The sequence below is a fragment of the Coenobita brevimanus genome, chromosome 71, assembly GCF_032717465.1.
Source record: "Coenobita brevimanus isolate Jiangsu-jjx chromosome 71, ASM3271746v2, whole genome shotgun sequence".
NCBI lineage: Eukaryota > Metazoa > Arthropoda > Malacostraca > Decapoda > Coenobitidae > Coenobita > Coenobita brevimanus.
The window spans coordinates 45,157,890-45,181,651 of record NC_137024.1 but is presented as its reverse complement, the minus strand read 5'-3'; the positions used below and the strand labels follow the sequence as shown (position 1 = coordinate 45,181,651).

Below are 23,762 nucleotides of genomic sequence, written 5' to 3'. Positions count from 1 at the left end.
TCATTCCTCCCCTCCTCCTTCCCTCATCTCATTTCTCCCCTCTTCCGTCCCTCATCTCATTCCTCCCCTCCTCCTTCCCTCATCTCATTCCTCCCCTTCTCCTTCCCTCATCTCATTCCTCCCTTCCATCATTCGTCATTCCTTGTCCATCTCCATCTCCCAGCCTCCTCCCTCCATCTTGTCCTTCTCTTCTTCCCCTATTTCTTCATTCGCAGTGTGACAACCTCCTCCTTCCTCTCATAATTTCACGAGTCTACCTTCATCCTTCTGTCAGCTTGTGTCTTCTCTCTTCCCTCTTGCACGTTCTATCCCTCCATATTATGTTGTTTTCCTCCAGGATCCATCTCTTATGTTCAAACTCTGCATCTTCTTCAGGTCCCTTCATCCTTCCTACGTTTCACTGCATCCCTTGTCTTAAATTCTTCGATCTCTCTCTCAGTCTGTCCATTCCTTCTCATATTTCTTCTTCCTTCCCTGTCCCCTCAATCAGTCCATGCCATCCCTCTCCTTCCCTATCCATCCTTTTCTCTATCCCTCTCCTCGTCAGCCCATCTTTTTTCTTGTTTCTCCTTCCCCCTTTTCATATACCCCCCCTATCTCTCTCTCTCTCTCTCTTTCTCCCCCCCCCCTTCCACTCTTTCCCTTGATTCCTTTCTCCATCCTTCTCTCCTTCCCTCCCTCCATTTCTCCAGTCCTCTCTCCATCCCTTCCAGCCTTCCATTTAACCTAGCAGCGGGGGGAGGAAGATGATGTATATAACAAGATCACACCGGAGGGAGCGAGGCCATGGGGGGGTGCTAGACGTGGGGGCAGGGGGGTAGAGAGGCCGGGTTGGATGATGGAGGGGCAGGAGGCGGATTAGGAGATTGGAATTGGATTAGGAATGGGGTAGAGGCGCGGGGTGGAGCGAAATGGGAGTCAAGGTGGTGGTGTATGGCTGCTTTGATAATAGGGAAGGAAAGTGTAGAAGGATTCCGTGATGAAAGTTGTACAGGATAGGATCTGAGAGGAAGGAAAAGGGATTAGGTGACTAGAATTTAGGATCAGGAGTGGTTAGAGATAGAACTAAAGGGTGTTTGGTTACTTTAATAATAGGGAATTAAACTATAGAAGGATTTGGAGATTGGACAGTGTATAGGATATAATCTGAGATGAAATAAGGGCGAATTAGATTATGATAATTTGGTTAGGGATGGGTAGAGGCACCAGGTGAAAGGAAATGGAAAATTGGACGGTGTTTTCTTTTCTTATAAGGTAGGAAAGTAGAAGACGTAGAAGTTGAGAAGCAGGAAAGGCAGGCAGATTAGAAGAATGGGATTAGATCAAGAAACGACCAAAAAATGATGTGGAGGGAAGATGAGAGGTAAGAGAAAGAGTGGGTTGAGAACGTACTTCAGTAAAGGGAAGTAAGAAGGGAAGGGGAAGTAAATATTGCTGGTGAATTTGGAATTGGAATATGAATAGACAGAAGAAAGGGATGAAGCAGAATTTTGCAATGCGGGCAGGGAAGATGTACTATGTATACTGTACTTTAACAAGCCTGTCTATTCAAAATACAGAGTTGGTGAGACGTGCGTAAATAGAATGCGGAGAGAAAATGCAGTGGATTTTATAGTTCGATTGTACTTGGTCACTATTTCTATTTATCAGCATCAGTCAGAGCTTATATGGGATGACGGTAAATGAAGCATGGATAGCAGTCAGTGTTTAATTTGGGGCTATTTAACTCAATATTTTTATCATTATCGTCTCTGTACTTTACACCTCCCAGAAGAACAGGATGTTGTGGAAATATGGAATGGGAGGGAGGATTATATGCTTAACATTCCTCTAGCAAAATATAGAGTTGACAGGAGTAACTGAAATATGGGTAGCAAAGACCGCAGAATTTATTGTTATTTTTTTCTCTCAAGGTTGATAGCAATTCATCTCGAAGTACTAACACCTCTCTGGCCAGGTTGTAGGTATAATTCGAGTGAATGCAACAAAGACAGGAAAGACTGTAGCTAGGACGATCTCGGCATTTATGCTAGCTGTGTGTCTTTCATCATGTAAATATTTTTTTTTTGCATCGAATTACCTGTACACTGCAAATTATTTTGACTAACGGAACACGGGTTTTCAGTGATCGAGAGAGAATTCCATTGTCAGAAGAATTGCAGTTAACTTTTTGGCGCAAGAGAAAACTTCATATTTTATTCAAGGTAACACCGGACTGTTAACTCACAGAAATTTACCTTATGTAAGGGTTAACTCTTGTCACAGCTGTACTAAATAGTAACAAGTAAGTGAAACATGGATAGCAAAGATCGTAGAGTTTATAGCCGTACATGTTCCGTGCAGCTCTTATTACAGTGCTACTCATCCCGCATATGGCATGTTTAGTAACAATTTCGTTTGTTTGCTGTAATCATGTGCTACATTATTAGTAGTATTAATAGTGATAGTAGTAGTAGGAGTAGTAGAGGGTAAAGGTTAGAATGATGAACATATTAAGGTAATTAAAACTTATTTTTATCGTATTATTATTTGTAGTAGTTGTAGTAGTAGTAGTAACAGTAAGAGAATAATCTTCCTGTTTCCATAGTTGATCATTGATGTTTTTCTAACCTCTTTAGCCATAAGTATTTTTTCTTCCTTAAGAAAAATCTTATAATGGTAGCCAGAATAGAGTCATCATCGTCATCGTGGTGAAGTGACAAAGTCCGACGTTAGTAATAGACATCAACGTGACCTGCATCCCAATTTTCAGTGGCCAGTCACATAATATATATTGTTTTTGTCACTGCCAAATCCATCCTTCCTGCCCCCACAAAAACCTGGTGACATATCGGTGCTTTACTGCAGAATTAGTAAGAGTGGGAGATATATGGTTAAAATTAATGGATGGCTTCCGATGGTAGGGTGAGAGGGGGAGGAGGAGGACAAGGGAGAGAGAGAGAGAGAGAGAGAGAGAAGGGGAGGAGAACTACTGAGAAAAATAGAGGATTTCCTTTTCATTTTTGTGTTTCTGTCTGTTTCTGTCAGGCTTTCCTTGTGTATCTGTCACTCTCTCTGTTTGTCTTGCACGGGTGGAATGTGAATTGGAATTGGGGAGTTTAATCATGAGGTGCTGTTGCCTCTCTCTTTCACACACACACACACACACACACACACACACACACACACACACACACACACACGTACAGCAAGACTTCCTCCTTAACACGATTGCCAGTGTCTCAGCTTTAACTTATAAAAGATCGACACATTGTTAAGCTGATATTTCTCATTATGTATGAGATCCGTTGTAGCCGATACATGAAATTTTACCTGTACCCAACTTTATGTATAATTTTTTGCCACTGCCCAACTCTTAGTATTATTCCTTTATTCATTGTTACAAATTTCTTCTTCTGTTCTCGTGATGAAGTATATACAATATCAATTACTGTATTTTTAAATTGAGGTGTTTTTGCATATCCTTACTACGGTATGTAATGTCACTGTTTTTTTTTTGTTTTTTTTTATCAATTTTGTATTTTGTTGCGTGTTTTCATTTTTACCACTTTCATTTTGTATACAGCCTTAGTTTCCATTTTACATTTTTATTTGATGCGAATGAATGTGTTTGAATGGATGAGTAAATGGGGAGTGTGTCGTCCTGTCTCGGCTACCTCCTTTTCCTTGGGGGAAGCAGCCTAGGTATATAGATAGATAGATAGATTTGTATCACATAAGATTTTCTTTAATCTGTCTTGAATCTAAATTTTGTTGTCTGTTTTCATTTTTAGCCAGTTTTCTTATCTTAGTTTTCATTTTAATGGAAGTTTCTTCAGTTGTCTGTGTACTCTCATTTCTGTCTAGCTTTCATGTAATATTATCTCATTTTTTTATTTAGTTATAAATTTGAGTGTGTACCTGAGTCCATTGTTTTTTCTTTTACCTTTAGTATATAATGATAAATTTAATTGTATATTGTATATTTCCATCCTTCGTATTATTTTTTCTATTTTTTTTTTTTTTTTGTGCAAGCCTTTAAATTTCTCTCAGTTCTTCTTGATGTTTAAACATAGTTCTAATTTTGTTGCACATTTTACGTCAGTTTTCATATACTGTCACGTAATACAACATAGTTGCCAATTTTGTTTGAAGAGGTGTCAGCCCCAACCCACACATCACGCCGCCCACACCCTCCACTCACACACTCATTGGCCGAAGTTGTGGGTGAAATTAAAGTTATGAATGAACTTAAGCACTTGTTATCAGAGTTTGAATGGGAGGCCAGAGCACCCCATTCATTCATTCTCAGGGGAAGGAAATGCAGGACTTAGTTTTGGAGAAGTACCCGGTGAAAAGAGCTGGAAAAGGGAGGGGATGGAGGGAGCGGGGGACTTTATATCCCATTATTGTCTTTATTGGATATTATTATTAAAGGTAGAAACATATATTATCCCATTTCCAGCGTCTTTGGAGAGGTTGTTGATCAGGGATATGTTGTGTGGTTGATTCATATATTTCTCACTTAGTTTATTTTCTAAGAATATCAATTAGTGTTGTTATCTATGTACCCCTGCTATAAAGTAGAAGTACTGGTTATTAGATTTTGAGTGGGAGGCCAGAATACCCCATTTACTCTTCTGAGGGGAAAGAGGTGCCTGAACAGGGAAAGTAATGATGAAAGGAGCTGAAAGGGGAAATCTTCTTCGCAGTTGTTTCTAAGCCCTTCTCAACGATGACCCTTTTAATCATTCTTGCGGCGAATGAACGAGTTTGACAGCTCAGGGGAGACGCCTCGGAGTCATGGGGTTAGAAACTGTTGCCATTAACCCCTTCCTAATGATTTCAGCAGGTAGCTTACAGGGAGGCCACTTATGGGAAAAGGTAAACAGCCATGTATAGGAGTTTAGAATGGAATCTTATCAACCCAAATTGGCACATGATGAGAATGGAACGATTATGGCTCGTGGTTGCTTTGGTTTTTTTTTCTTCCTAAATTACTTTTTCATTATAGTGCAACTCTTGTGTTTCTTTGGAGGACGTTGTGCATGGTTACGGCTGTGTCTGTCAGAGTTTTATCTTCTTTAGTTTGTATGTGTGTGTGTGTGTGTGTGTGTGTGTGTGTGTGTGTGTGTGTGTGTGTGTGTTTTAATTGTCATATTTTGCATGGTCTTTCCCATGACCTCTTAGGGAAGATGGTCGGAGGTCATGCGCGAAAAAGCAAAATAAACTGAAAGCAAGGTTGTTGTCCGGCTGGATCGGAAGGATGGACGGAAGTGAGAGGACCAAGAAGAGACGAGAGGAAAAGAGAGAGAAAAGGAGGAAAAAGGGTAGAGAGGAAAGGAAAGAAGAGCACGCACACACACAAACACACACACACACACACACACACACACACACACACACACACACACACACACACACACACACACACACACACACACACACACACACACACACACACACACACACACACGGGGGGGGGGATGAAGGGAAAGCAGAGGAAACACAGAAGACATAAAAAATATTAGTCAGTATGAGTGAAAGAGAGATAATGAAAGATGGTGGTGGGTTAGGGGGATTGAGAGAAAATCCTGCCTTGTATAATTAAGAGGGGTTTGAATGAAGGGGTCAGTGGCCAGAATGTGAGTGTGGCTGAGATAATTACTGGGAGACAGTGAAGAGAAATAATTAATCTGACGAAGGTATGCTGTGTGGGGGGGGGAAAGTCATAAATAACATAGGAAACGAAGATAGTGACATGAATGGAAGAGAAATTACATTAATTATTTATTGAAGGAAGAAAGAGATGGGTAGGTAATTAAGCTAAACGAAGAGGAAGACGTACGTCAGATATACACTGTATATATATATATATATATATATATATATATATATATATATATATATATATATATGAGAGAGAGAGAGAGAGAGGAGGGGAGATGCAAATCTACCCCCCACCAACACCACACCACCACCGACCCAGCACCACCCACTTACCCCGCTTTCTTGCCTTCATTATCTCGCACAATCACACTCTCACGTCAGACATTTTTCCCCCACACACACTCGCCCACTTCTCCACGAATCTCGTATAGAAATTTCAGATAAATCATATTCCGCCCACCTTGTGCGGAAGTTATTGGTTTATTCGACATATATCATGAGTGTGTACCTGGGTGATTTTTGGTACCTTGATAGCAGTTAATTGACAGATGTTGCTGAAAGACGTTTCTTGTATTTAACCTTTTAGTTTATTATTTATCGTGAATAACATTACGGTTAGTGTATATGGTTATCTCAGACTCTTAAACCATTCATACGTCCAGTCCTTTATAGTCCTAGCAGGAGCGTAGTGGCTTGAGGCTAGGCTGTTTTGTACGGACATGTAATAATATAGCATGCATGGTAAGCAAGGAACGTTTCTTTGCATTGTTTTTACCCAAGGATGTGTAGCTGACTTTTTTCTTTCTTTTTTTTCTTTTCTTTACTTTTTTTTTTTCATCTGGGGATATATTTTCTGTAGAAACCGAGACTACCGGAGTAGCACCAATGATAAAATTATTAAAATATCTGTAGTTGGAGATTTATGTGTTGGTGCAATTATTAAAAGTGTCACTAACGAATACCCTTCTTGTGTTGCAGCCGAAGTCCGCCGTCTGCTGAACGAACACGTGGAGAACCAGAAGTTCGTTTCGTCGCTGGAGTCTCAATTCTATCAGATCACGTACCCGGTGCAGCTGCAGCGCCACGGCAAGTCACAGGGCATCTCCACACGCGACGCCTCCAAGATCACCGTGAGTACCCCAGAATACCCGTGTCTAAACTTTGTACCAAAACCTGTGTGGCGAAGCCTAGACTCATGTCCAGCTGTACTTTTCACTTGTTTTATTCATACTTTTATCTGATCTACACTTTCCCTTGGCCTTTTTCTACGCCTGATTCACGTGCCTTTCTCTACGTCCGATTTCCGTTTCCAAGATCACCGTGAGTACTCCATTAGTGATACACGTGCCATGAATTCGTACAGGTATAGATAGGTAGAGATAGATCGAGATACAGATATAGAGATAGATATACATCTATACATTTACTCTGACAACATTCGCTTACACTTGTGTTTCCCTGGCCCATCCATTTGCCTGTCAATTTTGTTTTTACCTGTCTAATCCAGTCCCTCACTTCAACATCACTGTGAGTACACCATGACTCCCTGGTTCAGATTCCGTTCGCATATCCAGAAGACTTGTGCTTTAGCTTTCTGTCATCACATCCACCATTTATTCTGTTACCTGGTGTACCCATTCTTTCCCTTTCTTAATCCATCCTTTCCTTTGCCCCCCATACCCATATCCTCACCTCATTCACTCCCCCAGGAACACCATGAGTACCCCATAAAGATCCGTGCCCAGATTCGTCCTCAAACTCTTGTATCCATATCCAGACTCTTGCCAAACTTGTATATTCGTCTGTTTTTCTCAGTGTCACCTGGTGTGCCTTTTTCCTCTTCCCTTTCCTTCACCTGATTCACACCGATTTACACAGGTCAAACCCTGATTCGCCCTTTTCCTTTGCCTTATGCAACCTTTCACTCAATCCATCTTGCCACTTTCTTCACCTGTTTTACCCTTTTCCCTGGCCTTATGCAGCCCTCCCCTCAGCCCATCCTGCCGCTTCCTTCATCTGATTCACCCTTTTCTCTCACTTTTTCACACTTTTCTCTCACCTGTTTCACGTCTTCTAGATTACCGTGAGTATCCCCCTTAATACGCCATGCCTGTATTCATACACAAACTTGTGCTTATATCCAGCAGACTTACGACAAACCTCTCCTTCACCAAAACCACTTTTTCCATATCAGTTTCACCTGTACCTTTACTCGACCAACACCTGATACTCCTGTACTTTCACCCTGGCCGCTGCTGTTTTGAACTCAGGAGTCAGAATTATTGTTACTGGTACTGTTTTTGTATACCATTTCCACAATAATAATTGTCAGTATGATTAATGATGGTGTTTGATCCGAGAAGAAAAATTAATCCGAAGTCGGTGAAATTAATGTCGAGGCTCGCTAATGATGATCAAGGAACATTTTTACTTTGTATATACAGCATTTCCACAAGTATCATTCCTAATATAATTTAAGAGAGTGTTTGATACAAGAAGAAAAAGGGATTAGGAATCTCATCTTCCTACTCCTCCTCTCGCTCCTTCCCCTCCTCATGCTCCTTCACTGTTTCCTCTGTTTCGATTCAGTTTGTGAAGAGAGTCTCGGTAAGTGTTTTAATTCTTGCCTCGTACATACAGGAATCCTACAATAATCCTATCCAGTATCATGAAAGATAATATTTGATCCAGAAAAAATAACCAGTCGGAAATTTCCTCCTCCTCTGCTCCTCGGGTCAGTTCAGAAGCAGAAAAATGTCTGATCCATCTTACTGACGTCAGCAATTTTTCTCTGTGCGAGGTGAGGGTGTCATGACAAATGTAATGTCGGGGCGCGGCGGGTGTAGTGGCGCTACCAATGCAGCGCTCAGGCCATGGCAGAGAATGAGATTTTTTGCATGGATGTATTTATGGAAAGACTGCCTATTATTTTTATTTTCAGCCTGATAATGCATACTTTTATTATGCATATTGTTTATTTATTTATGGAAAGGCAATGGTTTATCATTATTGGCTGAAAAAGTAAAGAACCATATATGACATGGAACTTTATTATATTTTTGTCCCATTTTTGTCGCAATAAGTCGGTGTATATCCATCGGAGAATAAGCAAAACAAAATGAACTATTGGTAAGTAATACGTTATCAGTATTCTGCCGTATTGGTGAACTGGAGCGGTTGGTTGAAGGGGAAAAATCTTTAATGAACGGAGAGATCTCTTGCGTTACATAAAAAGAAATACAGCTTTTAAACTTATAATGTAAAAACAGGAGAAGGATGAGTGTTCGATCATATTAAAGGTAAAGGTAATCTAGAAGTGGAAAATGGACGAAGTGTCGTTTACAAATTCCCGCCTAACCAAGATAATAGCTGTGTTATCTAAAAATGCATAATTATGTGTTTTCATAAAAGTCTGGTTAGGATCTTTAAAAAAAAAAGTCCTAGCACACAGATCTTCTTTCTTTATTAACATATAACACCTTGAATTGGTACATCAAGTTGATAACCGTGCAATCGAATGCATCCCAGAAGTCAGGGAAATCGTATGAATGGCTTTTATTGACTACAAAACACATCAGACTCACTGGAAACTGCAGCAATGATGAGAGAAATTGGAAAATAAGATCGACAAGATAATGGTCATGAGAGAGAGAAGAAGAAAAGGAAAACGAAGGATCAGAAAACGAAAGAAAGAAAGGGAATCAAAGCGAAAAAGAACATGACGTTAAAAATGTGATAATAACAAAAGAGGAACAAAATAAAGAACGTGAATCTTAGACCAAAGAAGATACGTGGTACTTCAGTGTGTGTGTGTGTGTGTGTGTGTGTGTGTGTGTGTGTGTTTAGCCTTGCCCTGCCCACCCTGGTCACGCCCCATCGTCTGTCTTAGTGGGTCACCTTGTTTGCTGGTGTATCATGTGTTTCGCTACTCCCGTCACCTTTCTTTACACACACACACACACACACACACACACACACACACACACACACACACACACACACACACACACACAGTTTAGCTATGTATTTGTATCTCTTTTATCTATCAGTGCCTCGGCCTATCTCTGTCTGTCTATCTATGTGTTTGTTTATCTTTTTATCTATTACCTAACCTTCCTTTAAATTCTACTCCAAGACAATGTTACCTTCTCAGTATCTATTTTCTTATACTCTCTCTCTCTCTCTCTCTCTCTCTCTCAGTGAAGTCTGGTCAGCGGCTGCCAAAGACTCCCTGACCCCTGAAACCCGAGCAGCCGAAAACCGGTCTCGTATCTCGCGTGAAAACTGGCCAGATTACAGGGTTCCCGAGTGGGGCATCCTGGCTGAGTTATGGGGGCCGGGTGAGAGAGAGAGAGAGAGAGAGAGACAGACAGACAGACAGACAGACAGAGACAGAGACAGAGACAGAGACAGAGAGAATGGCCGTGTTTAGAGTGTGCTTAGATGGTATGGTCACAGTGAGATGACGTATATGGATGTGGTTGTAAATTCGGTATGTAAGCGGGAATTTGATGATAGCAGGCGTCATAGAAAATCAAGAGGAAGGTGGATGCGTATGGTAAAGAGACGTATGAACATGTGTGGAGTGAAGGCAGAGGATGCAAGAGAATTGACGAATAATCGAAATGGATTAATTATTTATGTGCTGAGGTACACATGACAGTGGTACTCGTAGCACCCCTTTTTTAACGTGGCAATCAGTTGAATATTCACCGTATATAAATAAAAGCCAATAATGTATGGAATGTTAGGCTTGTGAAGTGGCTACGAGAATTTGGATGAGGTATAAGTAAATGGATGTATGGCTAATTTCACTGGTCACTTCTGATAATTCTGTTTTGTTTTGTTTTTCTTACCTGTTCCTGCTTCCGGATATTTCCCACCTATCTTCTCATAGTCAGAAGTAAAATTTGGAGGGCGAGTGATGTACTTGAACGAATATGCTCTCAAGACTAGGCATCCTCCCTCTTTGGATATATTTTCTTCCCACTAACCTTGACTTGTGGCCCATGATATTAAGACTTAGACAACCTATATATTTTGATGGCTACGACCTTAAGAAAATTGAAGTTCGTAGATCAAGTATTAGAAAATTTAAAAGCCCGATAAGAGAGACAGACTGGCAGACATGAACTAAGCACACGTAACCAACAACTACAGTAAACCTACTTTCAATCCGTGGAAGTAAAAATCTAGTATATTTTTTTCAATTTTTATTACACAAGCCACCGTCTACAAAATCTGGTTATGGAATTCTGACACCCGAATTTTGCGTCTGGTTTACGTGGGCGTCTGGGGAGTAGTGGTGGAGAGAGAGAGAGAGAGAGAGAGACTGTATTGGTGCGTATTTCTGCATTTATGTGTTACTGTGAGAAGGGTGAATTTCCTTACATTGCTTTTACTATCTACCTCAGTCGCATACGTCCATTGCAGGGAAGTATCAGGTGATGGGGGTGATGAGTGGGGGTGGGGAAAGTGATGGGGGGGATGAGTGGGGGTGGGGGAGTGGATCGTGCTCAAGTGGTCTCCAGTGCTTGAGTGACAGATCCTGCACACACACACACACACACACACACACACACACACACACACACACACACACACACACACACACACAGCACTAATGGTACCTGCTGAAATTCTTGTTGGCCTTAGTTTCCTTCTCGCTATCTTTCTTTACACTCTCTCTCTCTCTCTCTCTCTCTCTCTCTCTCTCTCTCTCTCTCTCTCTCTCTCTCTCTCTCTCTCTCTCTCACACCATCATCTTCAGTATGGAAAATGCACATCGTATACATTTTAAGGGGAACTTTAAAAAATACCTTAATTCCTTTCTCCTGGAGTCTGAGATGCCATTAGAGGCGGTGGTATGGCATTTATACTAGGGACTCTCGACTTTATGGCCAGGTGCGTCAGGACAGAGAGAGAGAGAGAGAGAGAGAGAGAGAGAGAGAGAGAACTGAAGAATATGGTAGTATCTGTTAGTGTGCTTCGTATTTAAGAGAGAGAGAAAACTGAAGGATGTGAAAGTATCTGATAGTGTCTTCGTATTTGAGTGAGAGAGAGAGAGAGAGAGAGAGAGAGAGAGAGAGGGGAAACTGAAGAATGTGATAACATCTGGTAGTGTCTTCGTATTTGAGAGAGAGAGAGAGAGAGAGAGAGAGAGAGAGAAGGATTTTGAAGGTGGTAGCGGCGGATATGTGGGTTTAAGAGGGTATTGGGGAGGAAGGTGAGGATTAGGGGCGTGGGGAGGCGAGGGGTTGGGACAGAGCGGGGAGAGGAAGAAGATGGTTGAATGTAGAGATTACAGGGGGGAGGAGGGAAAGGAAAGGGAGGGAAGGGGAGGGGAAGGTTGAGGATGGGAGAGGAGAGGAGAGGAGAGGAGAGGGAAGGGAAAGGGAGGGGAGGGGAGGGGAGGGGAGAGGGAAAGGAAGAGGAAGAGAAGGGGTGAATGTGAAGATTACAGGGGCGAGAGGGAGAGGAAGGAAGGGAAGGGAAGGGGATTGGAAGAGGTGGGATGAATGTGGTTTTTATATTTGCGAGGGGGAGGGGGAGGAGAAAGGGTGGTGTGTAGGGAGGGTAGGGGAAGAAGAGGAGGGTTGAGGTGAGGTGAGGGCAGCGAAAGAGGAAGGGGGTGGGAAAAGCAGGGGAGGGGAATTGAGGGAAGGGGAATGGAAGTCCTGGGGTGAATTTGGTTTTTACAGTTGCGTGGGGGAGGGGGAGGAGAAAGTTGGTGTGTGGGGAAGGGATGGGATAAAGGGGAGGGTTGAGGTGAGGTGAGGGCAGTGAAAGGGGAAGGGGAAGAGGAGAGATGATGGGGGGGGAGTAAGAGGGAGGGGGAGAAAGAAATGAGGAACGGAAGGGAAAAGTGAAGGGAGAAGCAGCTGAAGGGAAAAGTTGGCGAATGCAGTGTTGGAGGGAAGGGTTGAAAGAAGTGAAGGAAATGGAGGGGGAGGCGAGTGATGAAGGTGTTGGGGGAACGTAGGTAGGGATTGTAGAAGTGAAGGAAAAGGCACATAAGAGAGCTGAAGGAAAGGAAAGGTAGGGGAAGAATAATACCATTGTCAGGGGAAGGGGACAGGCGAAGGGAGGGGGAAGGGACAGGGAGAGGGAAGGTGCGGGAGAATCTGAGAGATAGAAAGGAGGCGGTGAAAGAAAGGAAAGGGGAAAGGGAAGGTCATGGATATTGGAAGAGGATGGATTAAGAATAATGGGAGGACGAAGGGAAATGGGAGGGGAGAAATGGAGAGATAGTAGTAGTAATAGCAGCAGTAGTAGTAGTAGTTGTTGTTGTTGAGGTCCCAGGTTCATCTGAAACATGAAGCTCGGTCGACTGCGTACAGGTAGTTGAAGTATATTTGTGTAACTGGGCTGATTGGCTATATTGGTGTCACCACATAAAGGCGTCCCTCCCTACGCTCCAGCACTAGATGGGAAGGTGAAGAAAGGGAGTAGGAAGATGAGGATGATGTAGGAATTAAAGGAGGGAGAGGGACGAAGGGAGGGGAAGTGAGAGGATAAAGGTGAGGGGCTGGGGTGAAATTGATGGTCCGATTGACGTCAAATCCTCCTATTATTACCGTGAGAAGCGGCCGTGTCGGGGTGGTGAGGGCTTTGCCAGTATCCCCCTCACCCCCACTCCCCCCCCTACCTCCCAGACTCCCCTACCACTCCCCCTTCCATCCCTTGCCCTCCAGACTTCCATTTTCACTCACCCATCATCTCTCTCTCTCTCTCTCTCTCTCTCTCTCTCTCTCTCACACACACACACACACACACACACACACACACACACACACACACACACACACACACACACACACACACACACACACACACTTTTAAAATGAGAAAGATGAAATCATATTTGTTTGGTGCCATTTGATTGTGATCTGCGAAGATGTTTATGAAACCAAAACCAGGCTTAGGCTGTACAGTTTTCATGTGTGTGTGTGTGTGGAGAGAGAGAGAGAGAGAGAGAGTGCGGGAGACACGTTTGCCAGAAGTGTTTACCCTCTTTCTTTCCCCTCTCTCACCACCCCACCCCCATTTGGCCACTCTTACCTCTACCACCCTCATCACACACACACACACACACACACACACACACACACACACACACACACACACACACACACACACACACACACACACACACACACACACTTTATTTTTTTCCTCATCCAACCCCGACTGTACCTCTTCAATGGTCCCACGTATCCAGTTCCCCTCTTCCTCACACTTGTCCTTCCCAATTCACTTCTCTTTCCGCCCACACCTGTCTCCACCCTCCCCTCCACATAATTTTACACCATTCCATCCATTTGTAACACCTTCCATCCACACTCCAAGTTCACCCCTTGCTCCTCCTCCCTCGTCAAACTCAAAATTGTTGTCCCTACCCTCCTTACTCTTGTCCTCTCCCCCCCCCCCACACACACTTGTCCTTCCCTCCCCCTTTCTTCACCCCAACCCATGCACCTCTCGACTCTACCTTCCTAGCTCTTGTCCTCTTTTCCCCTCTCCCCCGCCATACACCTGTCCTACACCATAACTCCCCCCATCACACCTCGCAGACGTTTTTCTCTTTTCTTCCCTCCTCCCAAACCCGGACTCTCCCTCCACACCTGTTCCCACCCGAAGCACCTGTCTGATCTCCACTTACACCTGTCCTACACTTCCCCTCCCTCTGTCACACCTCCCACTCACTCTTTTCCTCACCTGCCCACCGATTCAGCATGTCCTGTCCCACTCCCCCCCCACACCTGTCACTCCTCTCCCCGCTGCATACACTGCCTGTCCTACCTGTATTACTTCCAACCCCTTCAAACACACACACACACACACACACACACACACACACACACACACACACACACACACACACACACACACACACACACACACACACACACACACACACACACACACACACACACACACACACACGCCTGTCCTACTTGTGTTGTCTGCCTCCTCTCGCCCCCACCTCACACGTTTTTTCCTCACCTCCCCACTTGTCCAACACGTCTTCCTTCCTCCCGCTATCCCTCCCCTCTCCCCCCAAACCGTCATGGCGGCTCAGCAGAACGTGAACTGGGAGCGCAGGAGTGTTAAAGAGGCTGGGTCGCCACTCCACCTCCCTCTCACACAAAATGTCCCACCTTACATTTAACTCATTCAGCACGAGGACGTCTTTTTCATTTTACTTCTGCTCTTCCCAGGCGAGTATATTCTGTTTAGGAGAAATTTTAAAAGCTGGAGATGTTACAGTATATATAGCCTTTATTAGTGCCACCAAAACATGGGTTGAAGTGAAATAATCTTAACAAACGTAGTCTTCTTTCGCACACAAAATGACCCAGTTAACATTAAACCCATTCACCACGATGAGGTATTTATCATTTTTCTTGCCACTCCAAGATTATTTTATTCTCTTTACATGAGATATTTGTAACAGGTGAGGTACAACCTTAATTAACACCACTAATATGTGGTCTTACAGACTCAAGCGGTCGCTACTTACAAAATGTCGCCACTAAAATTTATTGCCATTAGCCCGAGGGACTTGATAGAGCCTTGATTATCCCTTTAATTTTTGAGGTCGCCTGCTTTCCATAGAAGTGTTTGAAGCTAGGAAGAATACTACAGTAAACTTGTCCTTGAACCGTGGAGTTTAAGATACTCATGGATTTGTATGCACACTGTCATATGTTGCCGTAATGTCATTCCCTTGGAAAAATTTATTTTTTGATGTGCATTAGAGTAGCGGTTTTATTTGGAAGCGCCTGTTATTCTAGCTAAAGTGGTGAGTTTCATATTTTAATTTGCATTCATATAATCCCAGTATAGAGCCCACTAGTAAGACTGTCTCAACCACAACGTTTAAAATTTTCAAGAGGTTCTGCTGTCAAAGAAGTAGGTTGATTTCCTTCCCTTAAATGACCTGGACTACGAGAACCTACTCTTGACCTCTCTCAAGTCCCCAAAAGAGCTGTTATGGGACTGACTTGCCCGTTTTTAATAATACGAAACTAAAATAAAACCTCACAGGTTAACATCGAAATTGGTACAACTGATGCAGTACAAAATGTTAGACACTAAATTTTACTTGAGGCGCAACCATTTCATGCCAAGCCGGTGGGGATGTAAAGGTGTGTATGCTAGTTGTTGTAGTGAGATGGGCGTGGTGGTTTCGACACATACTCTGAGTCGAACTAATTTTTGTAGCCGTTCTGCCAGACAGGTTATTTTTCGAAGTTTTCATTAGTTGTTCTACAGACTAACCCTTCCCGTACGAGGCAAGTTTTCATTTAGTGTATGCCTCTACCTCCAAAAGATCTTATATAGCCTTAGAGGGGTCTCGCACTGAAGGAATTAATGAAGGATACTTTTAATATATTTAGTTCAAAAAGTCATTCCTAAGCTTTGTGAAATTGTCTTGAGATAGTAAGAATAGGATATGGGATGAAACCAGATTGAAGTAGGCAATGATACATCCATAATTCACCGACTGATGGCTTTAAGTTTTCTGTTCATGGAGCGCAGTGAAAAATTCTTTTCCACTACCAAACACCATTGGGTATATTGATAGTTGTCTGGCGTATGCTGGAGAGTGTTTGAGTGAGGCCATAGATAGAGTTGGAGTAGTAACAGACAGAGTGTTTGTTGAAATGGTCCACACAGTCATTCGCACACCAACTAAGCCTTCGAAACCCACACTTCACTTCACAAAAGTCTTACCACACATATTAGAAACCTTATCCTTATATAAAGACAAATAATAACTCAGTGGTTACAAGGCTCCTCACTAGACCTTCATACACAGAAATATGGAAAGCGAAATCGTCCCCGTCATTGTGTAGCAATATATCATCGACTGAGGCATTGGATATCTGGTGTCTACCGGAGTCTTGGTACTTGCTGTAATTAATACTGAGTGATGTATTTATTGTTACCTGGAGATCTGCCGTGAGTCTTGTCTAATCCGTAGCTGGTGTGTGTGTGTGTGTGTGTGTGTGTGTGTGTGTGTGTGTGTGTGTGTGTGTGTGTGTGTGTGTGTGTGTGTGTGTGTGTGCGTGTGTGTGTGTGTGCGCGCGCGCATTGTTAGAGCAGCTTCGTTCCAGCAGAAAATTATTGAATATGTTATGTTTATATGAATTAATTTGTGAATATGTGTCTCGTTATGTCCGTGCGTGCGCCTCTCCACCCCAGAAAGTTACGAAGCTTGTACACTGTGTCCTCAGTTATCCAGTTCCTGTCAGGAGAATTGGAGGTGTGTCTAAAATTCATCTCTCTCCGGGTGCATGTTGTGTGTATCTCAAGTGTTACTCTGTGAATATGTGAACCAAGCCTGCCACGCTTTAGTCCATTATACTTGCAGATTTAGTTCCTTGGTGTCAGTGTCGGTGCGAGTGTGTTTGCGGATATCATTCTTTTCAAGGCTACCTCCTCTCTCCAGTGTAACATGACAAGCGAATGCATCTTCTTCACTCACCCCAGCGTAAAAATTTCTTAGCTTTCATCTTTTCATGTATCACGTTATTGTTTTATTTGTTATAGTCGTCGCCACTCCGTCCCCACGCACACCTCAGCGTAATATCTCACATCTTGTCCTTCATTGTCACCTTAAAGCGAAAAACAAAAAAATCGCTTCCTTTACTTTTCTCACATCCTGACAGAATATCTTATCCGATTTCCTTTTTCATTCCTCCCCAGTTTAACATCCCCCATCCCTTCACCTCATTTACACCCCGTCGCAAATCATTCCTCATCCTCAACCAATCACATTCAAGGCTCACCCATTCTTTCCTATCTCATCGCTCCCATCCTCCTCCTTTTCACTTCACTATCACCCCTGTCGAACAATTTCCTAACACAATCGTTCCCTCTGTGTTGTTTGGCCACACTCTCCTCTCATAGCAAAATATCCACACTCATATCCCCTTTTTGTATCCGTCTTTCTTTCCCATTCCTCTCACCAACATTCCTTTCCGTCTCCTTTCACCCTGTCAAGAAATATAACCCTTTCCTTCCGCAAGTCAACACCCCCCACATGAACGTCCATTATGTTTCCTCACCTAAAGCCATTTCCCTAACGCGTAATGTCCTCATCCCGGTCCGCGCCTCCCCCCCTCCCCTTTCCCCATATCTCCTCACCACCAACTCACCTTCCCTTACGCAAAACATGCCGACATCACCACACTACCATCTCGATTCTCCCATGGCGCCATCGTGATTCTGCCAAACCACCACATCATCCTTTTGATCATCTCACACCACCATGTCGGTACACCCACACCACCAGTTCCGTCTTCACACACCACCATGTCATCCCTCGCACACCACCATCCCACACCCTATCACCCTTCTTACACCACCATGTTTACACTCACACACCACCATACCACCACTTCAGTCTTCCCACACCACTCTGTCGACCTTCCCACACCACCACACCATCATGTCAGTCCATCTACACCACCGTTCCAACATTTCAGTCTTCTCACACCACTATGTCCATGTCCAGCTTCCCATACTATTACGCATCTATGTCAATCCGTCCACACCACCATACCACCATTTCAGTCTTCCTATACCATTACACAACCTTGTCAGTCCATCCACACCACCGTTCCACCATTTCAGTCTTCCCACAGCAATATGTCCACCTTCCCACACCACCATGTCGATCCACACTCACCACTGTACCATCACTTCAGTCTTCCCACACCACCACGTTGACCCACACCACTACACCAGCATGTCAACCCTCCCACGCCACCATGCCAACCCTCCCACACCACCACGTCGACTCCCACACCACGTCGATCCTGCCACCCCAGCGTAACTGCTCGACGTTTTCTGCTCGATTTCCTGAGAGAATCTTTTCCCCCCAAGACACTGACTAACTCGGCCCTCGTATTTCGCCCTTCCTCAGTACTCGGAAGGGGAATCTTGACAGGTTTTTTCTTTCTTTCCACTCCTTCGAAGTTTGCCGAAACACACAGCAACAACTCCCTCCACAACTTCCATTCCTTCTAAAACTGTCATCATAACTTTTTTTTATTGATACGGTTCCCCTCACAACGCATGCTACTACTTCAGTTTATTTATATTTCTTTCCACTTTTTTTTCTTTTTTGGGGGGGCTATAACTTCCTGCAGAACTCCAGTTCCGTCTGCACTCCTCCACAACGTGATTTTTTATTCCATTACTCTTTCACAACAGTCTTCAGAACTTTCCATTTTTTATGCATTTACCCAACAACGACATTTCCGTCAAGAACTCTGTCCATAGCTTTATTTTTTTCCATATCTATAATTCTCCCACAACTCTTTTCACAAACTGAACATTTCACAACTCTCTCCATATCTACAGTTCCCTCCGTCAGTGTCTCCCAGGCTTTATCTTTTGTTTAGCTGTTTCCTCAACATCGCTTACTCCCACAGGTCTCTCCACAACTTAATTTTTCCACAGCTCGCCTCCACAGCCACCTCCACATTTCCACTTCACCTATCTTTAAACCTTCCACCACAACTCTCTCTCTCCACAACTCCCTCCATAGTGTGCAACTTCAAGAGCTCTTTTTACACTCATCTTTTCCCCACAATTCATTTCCCACTGCCCTCTCGAACACGCTCCATATATTCCTCTTCTTTGTCCTTCCTTTTGCCTTACTGTGATCTAAATTCTTCCACATCTTCCTCCGCATCTCCGTCTCTCCTCGTACCCCTCCTTACCTCAGCATCTTCCTCCACAACTCCGTCTTTCCTTGTGCCGTACCCTAACAACCTATTCCACATCTTCCTCCACATCTCTGTCTATTCTCGTACCTTCCCCTACCTCCACACCTCCACCTAGCCCCTACCTACCCCCCCCCCCTCCACCACACACACACACACACGCACCTCCTTCGCCTTGTCGATGCTGTGCGTTTCCCGGCATGGTATACGAGGGACACTCACAACCTGCTAGCTGCTTCTTCCTTCTCCTCCAGTTCTTCCATATTCCTCCCTCTCTTTCTTTTTCTTTTTCTTTCGTTCTCATTTTGTTTATTTTGTTCCTTTTCCGCCACTTCTTCCATTGCCATCTTTCTGTATCTAATTTTTTTTTCTTTTCCTCGTTTCTTTTCTTTCTTCCTGCCCAGTTCTTCCATTTTTCATCCTTCTCTTTTTATTCCCTTACCTCCTGTCCTTCGAGTTTTTTTTTCCTTGGTCTTATTCCTGTCTGCTTCGTTTCTTCCTCTTGTTTTGTGCATTTTCTACACGTATTGCACTCTTTTTTTCTTTTTTGTTCATTTTGTACCCTCCTAGGATTTCTTCTTTTTTGTGTTCCTTGTCTCTTTCCAAATTAATTTATATCCCTTCTCTCAAACAATCTTCTCACGTCTTCCACTCCTGTCTTTCTATCCTTGTTTTTTTCTGCTTTCTGTTCCTTATCTTCCTTCAGCACCCACTCTGCTCTTCGGTTTTTTTCTTTCGCTTTCTTCATAAGCTAGCTCCTCTTCCTCCTCTCTCTCCTTCCTCTCATCCTCTTCCAACCTGTCAGTTCTACTTTCTCTTTTACGTGCTTCCACTTAATGCTGGTTCCTCCATTCGTCTCAGTTTCTCTTTCTTCTTAAGGCAATTTATTTTCCTTTACCTTCTTCCACAAAAACCACGTCTGTCATCCCTCGCCATATGTTTCTTTTTCATCCTTTTTATATTGGGTCTTATTCCTTTCCTTTATCTTGCTACGAGTCCTTGCACTTCATTCTTTATGTCCTCCACGTATGTTAACCTCTCACGAATTTCATGCCTCCTCCTCCTTCCATTTATTTCCTTATATAGTTGTTCGTCTTTCTTTTATCTCCTCGTTCTCAGAATCCTTCTTCATTCTTCTACTATTGCTCTGTTTTTTCCTCGGATATTAGGTCGCCCTTCTTCTCCTCCTGCCCCTCTTTCTTCCATATATATTCTCCCCTCATGGCACTCCTTCCTTTTTCCTCCCCCCTCCCCCCTCACTCAAGTTGCTCACTCATGCCACTGCTGCAATTGCTCCTCTTCCTCTCTCTGCTGCCTCACACATTCCTCCTCCTCCTCGTCCTCCCGCCAGCGGCCATATGGGGATGCAGTTGTTACCTCCTGCGCCTGTGTGTTCTCCCTTACCTTTCTCTTCCGTATTCCCAATTTAATCTTCTTCAAGAAATAGTTTGGCGTGTTAGTTGTCTATAGTGCCTATCATAAAGCGTCTTTCGTTGACTTTACTTCGTCATCGTCACCGTCACCGTCTCTGTCATCGTCATCGTCACCTCCACCAAGTTATTTCCACTATTCTGAGTGAGGTGGGTAAGATCCAGAGAAAAGAGAAACAATTTTGCGTTTAAGTAGGAGAACTGTCACCAGAGTGCCCAGCCAAAACGGTCCACGCTTCCATTACCCCATCATTCAAAACTGCCACATTTTCAGTCGCCTGTCTTTCTTTACACTGTCATGTTTTTCAGTATATTCTTGCTACCATGACCTTCAGGCAGGTTATTCAGCTTAGGAAAATAACATTCCCAAGTTGTGGAGGCATTGGTGAAGGCTCTATGTAACCTCTCTCTCGAAATATCTCTTATGTGCCAATTAAAGTAATCTGTAGAGCGAGATCATATTGTAATACAGAAAGCGTTCTCGCTGTGAAGGAATTAAACTTATCAGATTTGTGAATGAGAGACTGAATCGACAAGTTTATATGGGTGAGGCTGAGGGGGGAATGGGAGGAGGAGACCGAGACCGAGGATGAGATGGGAGGGATGGGGAAGAGAGGTATATGGAGGAGGTGAGTGTGAGTTTGGGAGAGGGCAGCCTGATGACGAACGACAGGGTGAAAAGAAGACGATTTGTTAGATACCACGTCTCCTGGGATCGAAACCTCTGACTGTAGATAGAGAGAAAGATCATTGCTACCCACCTATATCACAAACTGAAGTCAGGAAGCGTAGCCTGGGGAATAACACGCCACCTATGTCATCAGTGGTGGGAATAGTAATGGGATTTGTGGCCACCTTTTCTTCCCTCCGATATATTCCTACCCGGTCAGGATGGGTATACAAGTAAATCATATATATTCCTTCTGTTATTTTTTATTTTTTTAAGACACCTACCCTAGAGTTTTATTTTGTTCCACCTCTTCTTGCCTCCGATTTGTTCATGCTCTCCAAGATCAAAGGTAGCTCTAGGTTTGTGAAAAGGTAATTCTCACATTTTCCATTTCCTCGTGTACAGTGAGGTTGGATGATGAGGAGATGGAAAATGTGAATGTATTTATATACTTGGGTAGTGTGGTGATGAGTAAGGACGGAAGTTTTGAGACGAAGTGCTTGAAAGGGTACAACAAGGAAGAAAGGTTGCTGGTTCTTTGAAAGCAGTTATAAGAAATTGGGAAGTGAGCATGGAAGTAAAAAAGTCGCTGCATGATAGTATTGTGATACCAACTGTAACGTATGGAAGTGAAGCTTGGACAAGTTAAGAGGGAGAGCAGTGGAAATGAGTTATTTGAGAGGAGCATATGGAGTTACATGGAGAGACAGACAGACAAATAAGTAAGTGAAGGAGCGTTGTGATGTGGATGTGGATGTGATAGAAAGCGTTAGGAGAAATACAGAGGTGATTTGGCCATATGGAGAGGATGGAGAGCGAGAGACCAACGAGGAGAGTGTATGTGAGTGAGTTGGAGGGAGGGGAGAGGGAGGGGGAGGCCGAGGATGAAATGGAGGGATGGAGGGGAGAGGTATATGAGAGAGGAGAGTGTGAGCTGTGAAGTAGGGCAGTGAAATGGCAGGGGACAGGGCGACATGGAAGCGATTTGTTTGTGGCCATCCCTTACGGGATTAAGGCGTCTGGCAATAGATAGATAGATAGCTAATTTTTATACTTAATTTGTTTTGCCTTTTCGAATGCCAGACAGATAATCACAAGGCTCATCCTGATTTATGTGAATAGTAATGTGTTATGGTGAGACTTATGATTTGTAATGTGTTTTGTTGATAGTGTACATGTGATTAGTATTGTGTTATGTTGGCACTTATTAGTATTGTATATCGGGTTATGTTGGCACTTATTAGTATTGTGCTTTATTGATACTGATGGTTAGTAATGTGTTATGTTGGCACTTATGATTAGTATTTTTATGTTAGCTATTTTTCTGGGGTCATATTTGTTTGTTCATTTCAATATCAGAACTGTCTCAGGACGTGTATAAAGTAATTTTGATATTCCATCTCTCTCTCTCTCTCTCTCTCTCTCTCTCTCTCTCTCTCTCTCTCTCTCTCTCTCTCTCTCTCTCTCCTTCTTCAAATCCATCTATCTATCCATCTGTCCTGTGGGGAGATGGCATGAACAAAAAGGATCGTCATACACTTCTAATCTCTGGGTAATCACCAGGTAACTCTCATGTCAAGTCAGTACGCACCGTCATATTCTACCCCAGTCTGTCGCCTTCTCTCCATCTTGGTCTACTTCCAGCCACGCCAGATCTATCCCCAAACGAAGGTGACTAAGGATTATTTTTCATACCTCTCGTAGAAAGTGTATCTGTTCCTTCTGTACTGTCGTCACATATATAACGTTCGCCAATTATTTCGCCACTTAATTCTCACTTTTCCTTGCTGGTCAGTGTTCGTAAACTAAGAGAGTCCTGGTATGTTTCTCTTTGGTATGGTGTCTGTGGTAAAAAAGTGACGGACTTGCCTTAGTGTGATTCCCTAGATTCATTTTCAGGCCCTATTTCATTATATTTAAAATAGTAGGAAATAGGGCTAACGTGATTGGAGGTGATAGTGATGATGACGACGACGACGATATATTGGAAGAAAATTGGACACCTCATTAGTTCAGATTTGTATTATATAACGAACACTTGGGAAGGGGTAGGCTATATGTGGGAAGGCGAACAGGAGTTGGAATGAGATATTGCAGTTGAATCCTAAAAAAAAAAAAAGGTAGCATGGAGATTCCTTTACCGCGGCCTGACACCGACTGAGCAACTGGATATGGGATTAAGCAATAATTACAGAAAGCGGTATATGGGTAGGTACTGTGTAGAGGTAGGTAGATGGCTAGTTAGATGTTGGCTGTATGATTGATAGATGC

The 23,762-nt window shown here is 43.3% G+C and overlaps 1 protein-coding gene across 1 annotated transcript in view; it reads left to right on the top strand.

The window, feature by feature from the left end:
• Positions 1-23,762, top strand: part of mmd (disintegrin and metalloproteinase domain-containing protein mind-meld) — a 540,350-nt gene that overhangs the window by 91,707 nt on the left and 424,881 nt on the right. Inside the window, exon 2 of the mRNA XM_080277960.1 lies at positions 6,628-6,779. Coding sequence (XP_080134086.1) covers positions 6,628-6,779 — 152 coding nt within the window. The remainder of the gene's footprint in view (positions 1-6,627; positions 6,780-23,762) is intronic.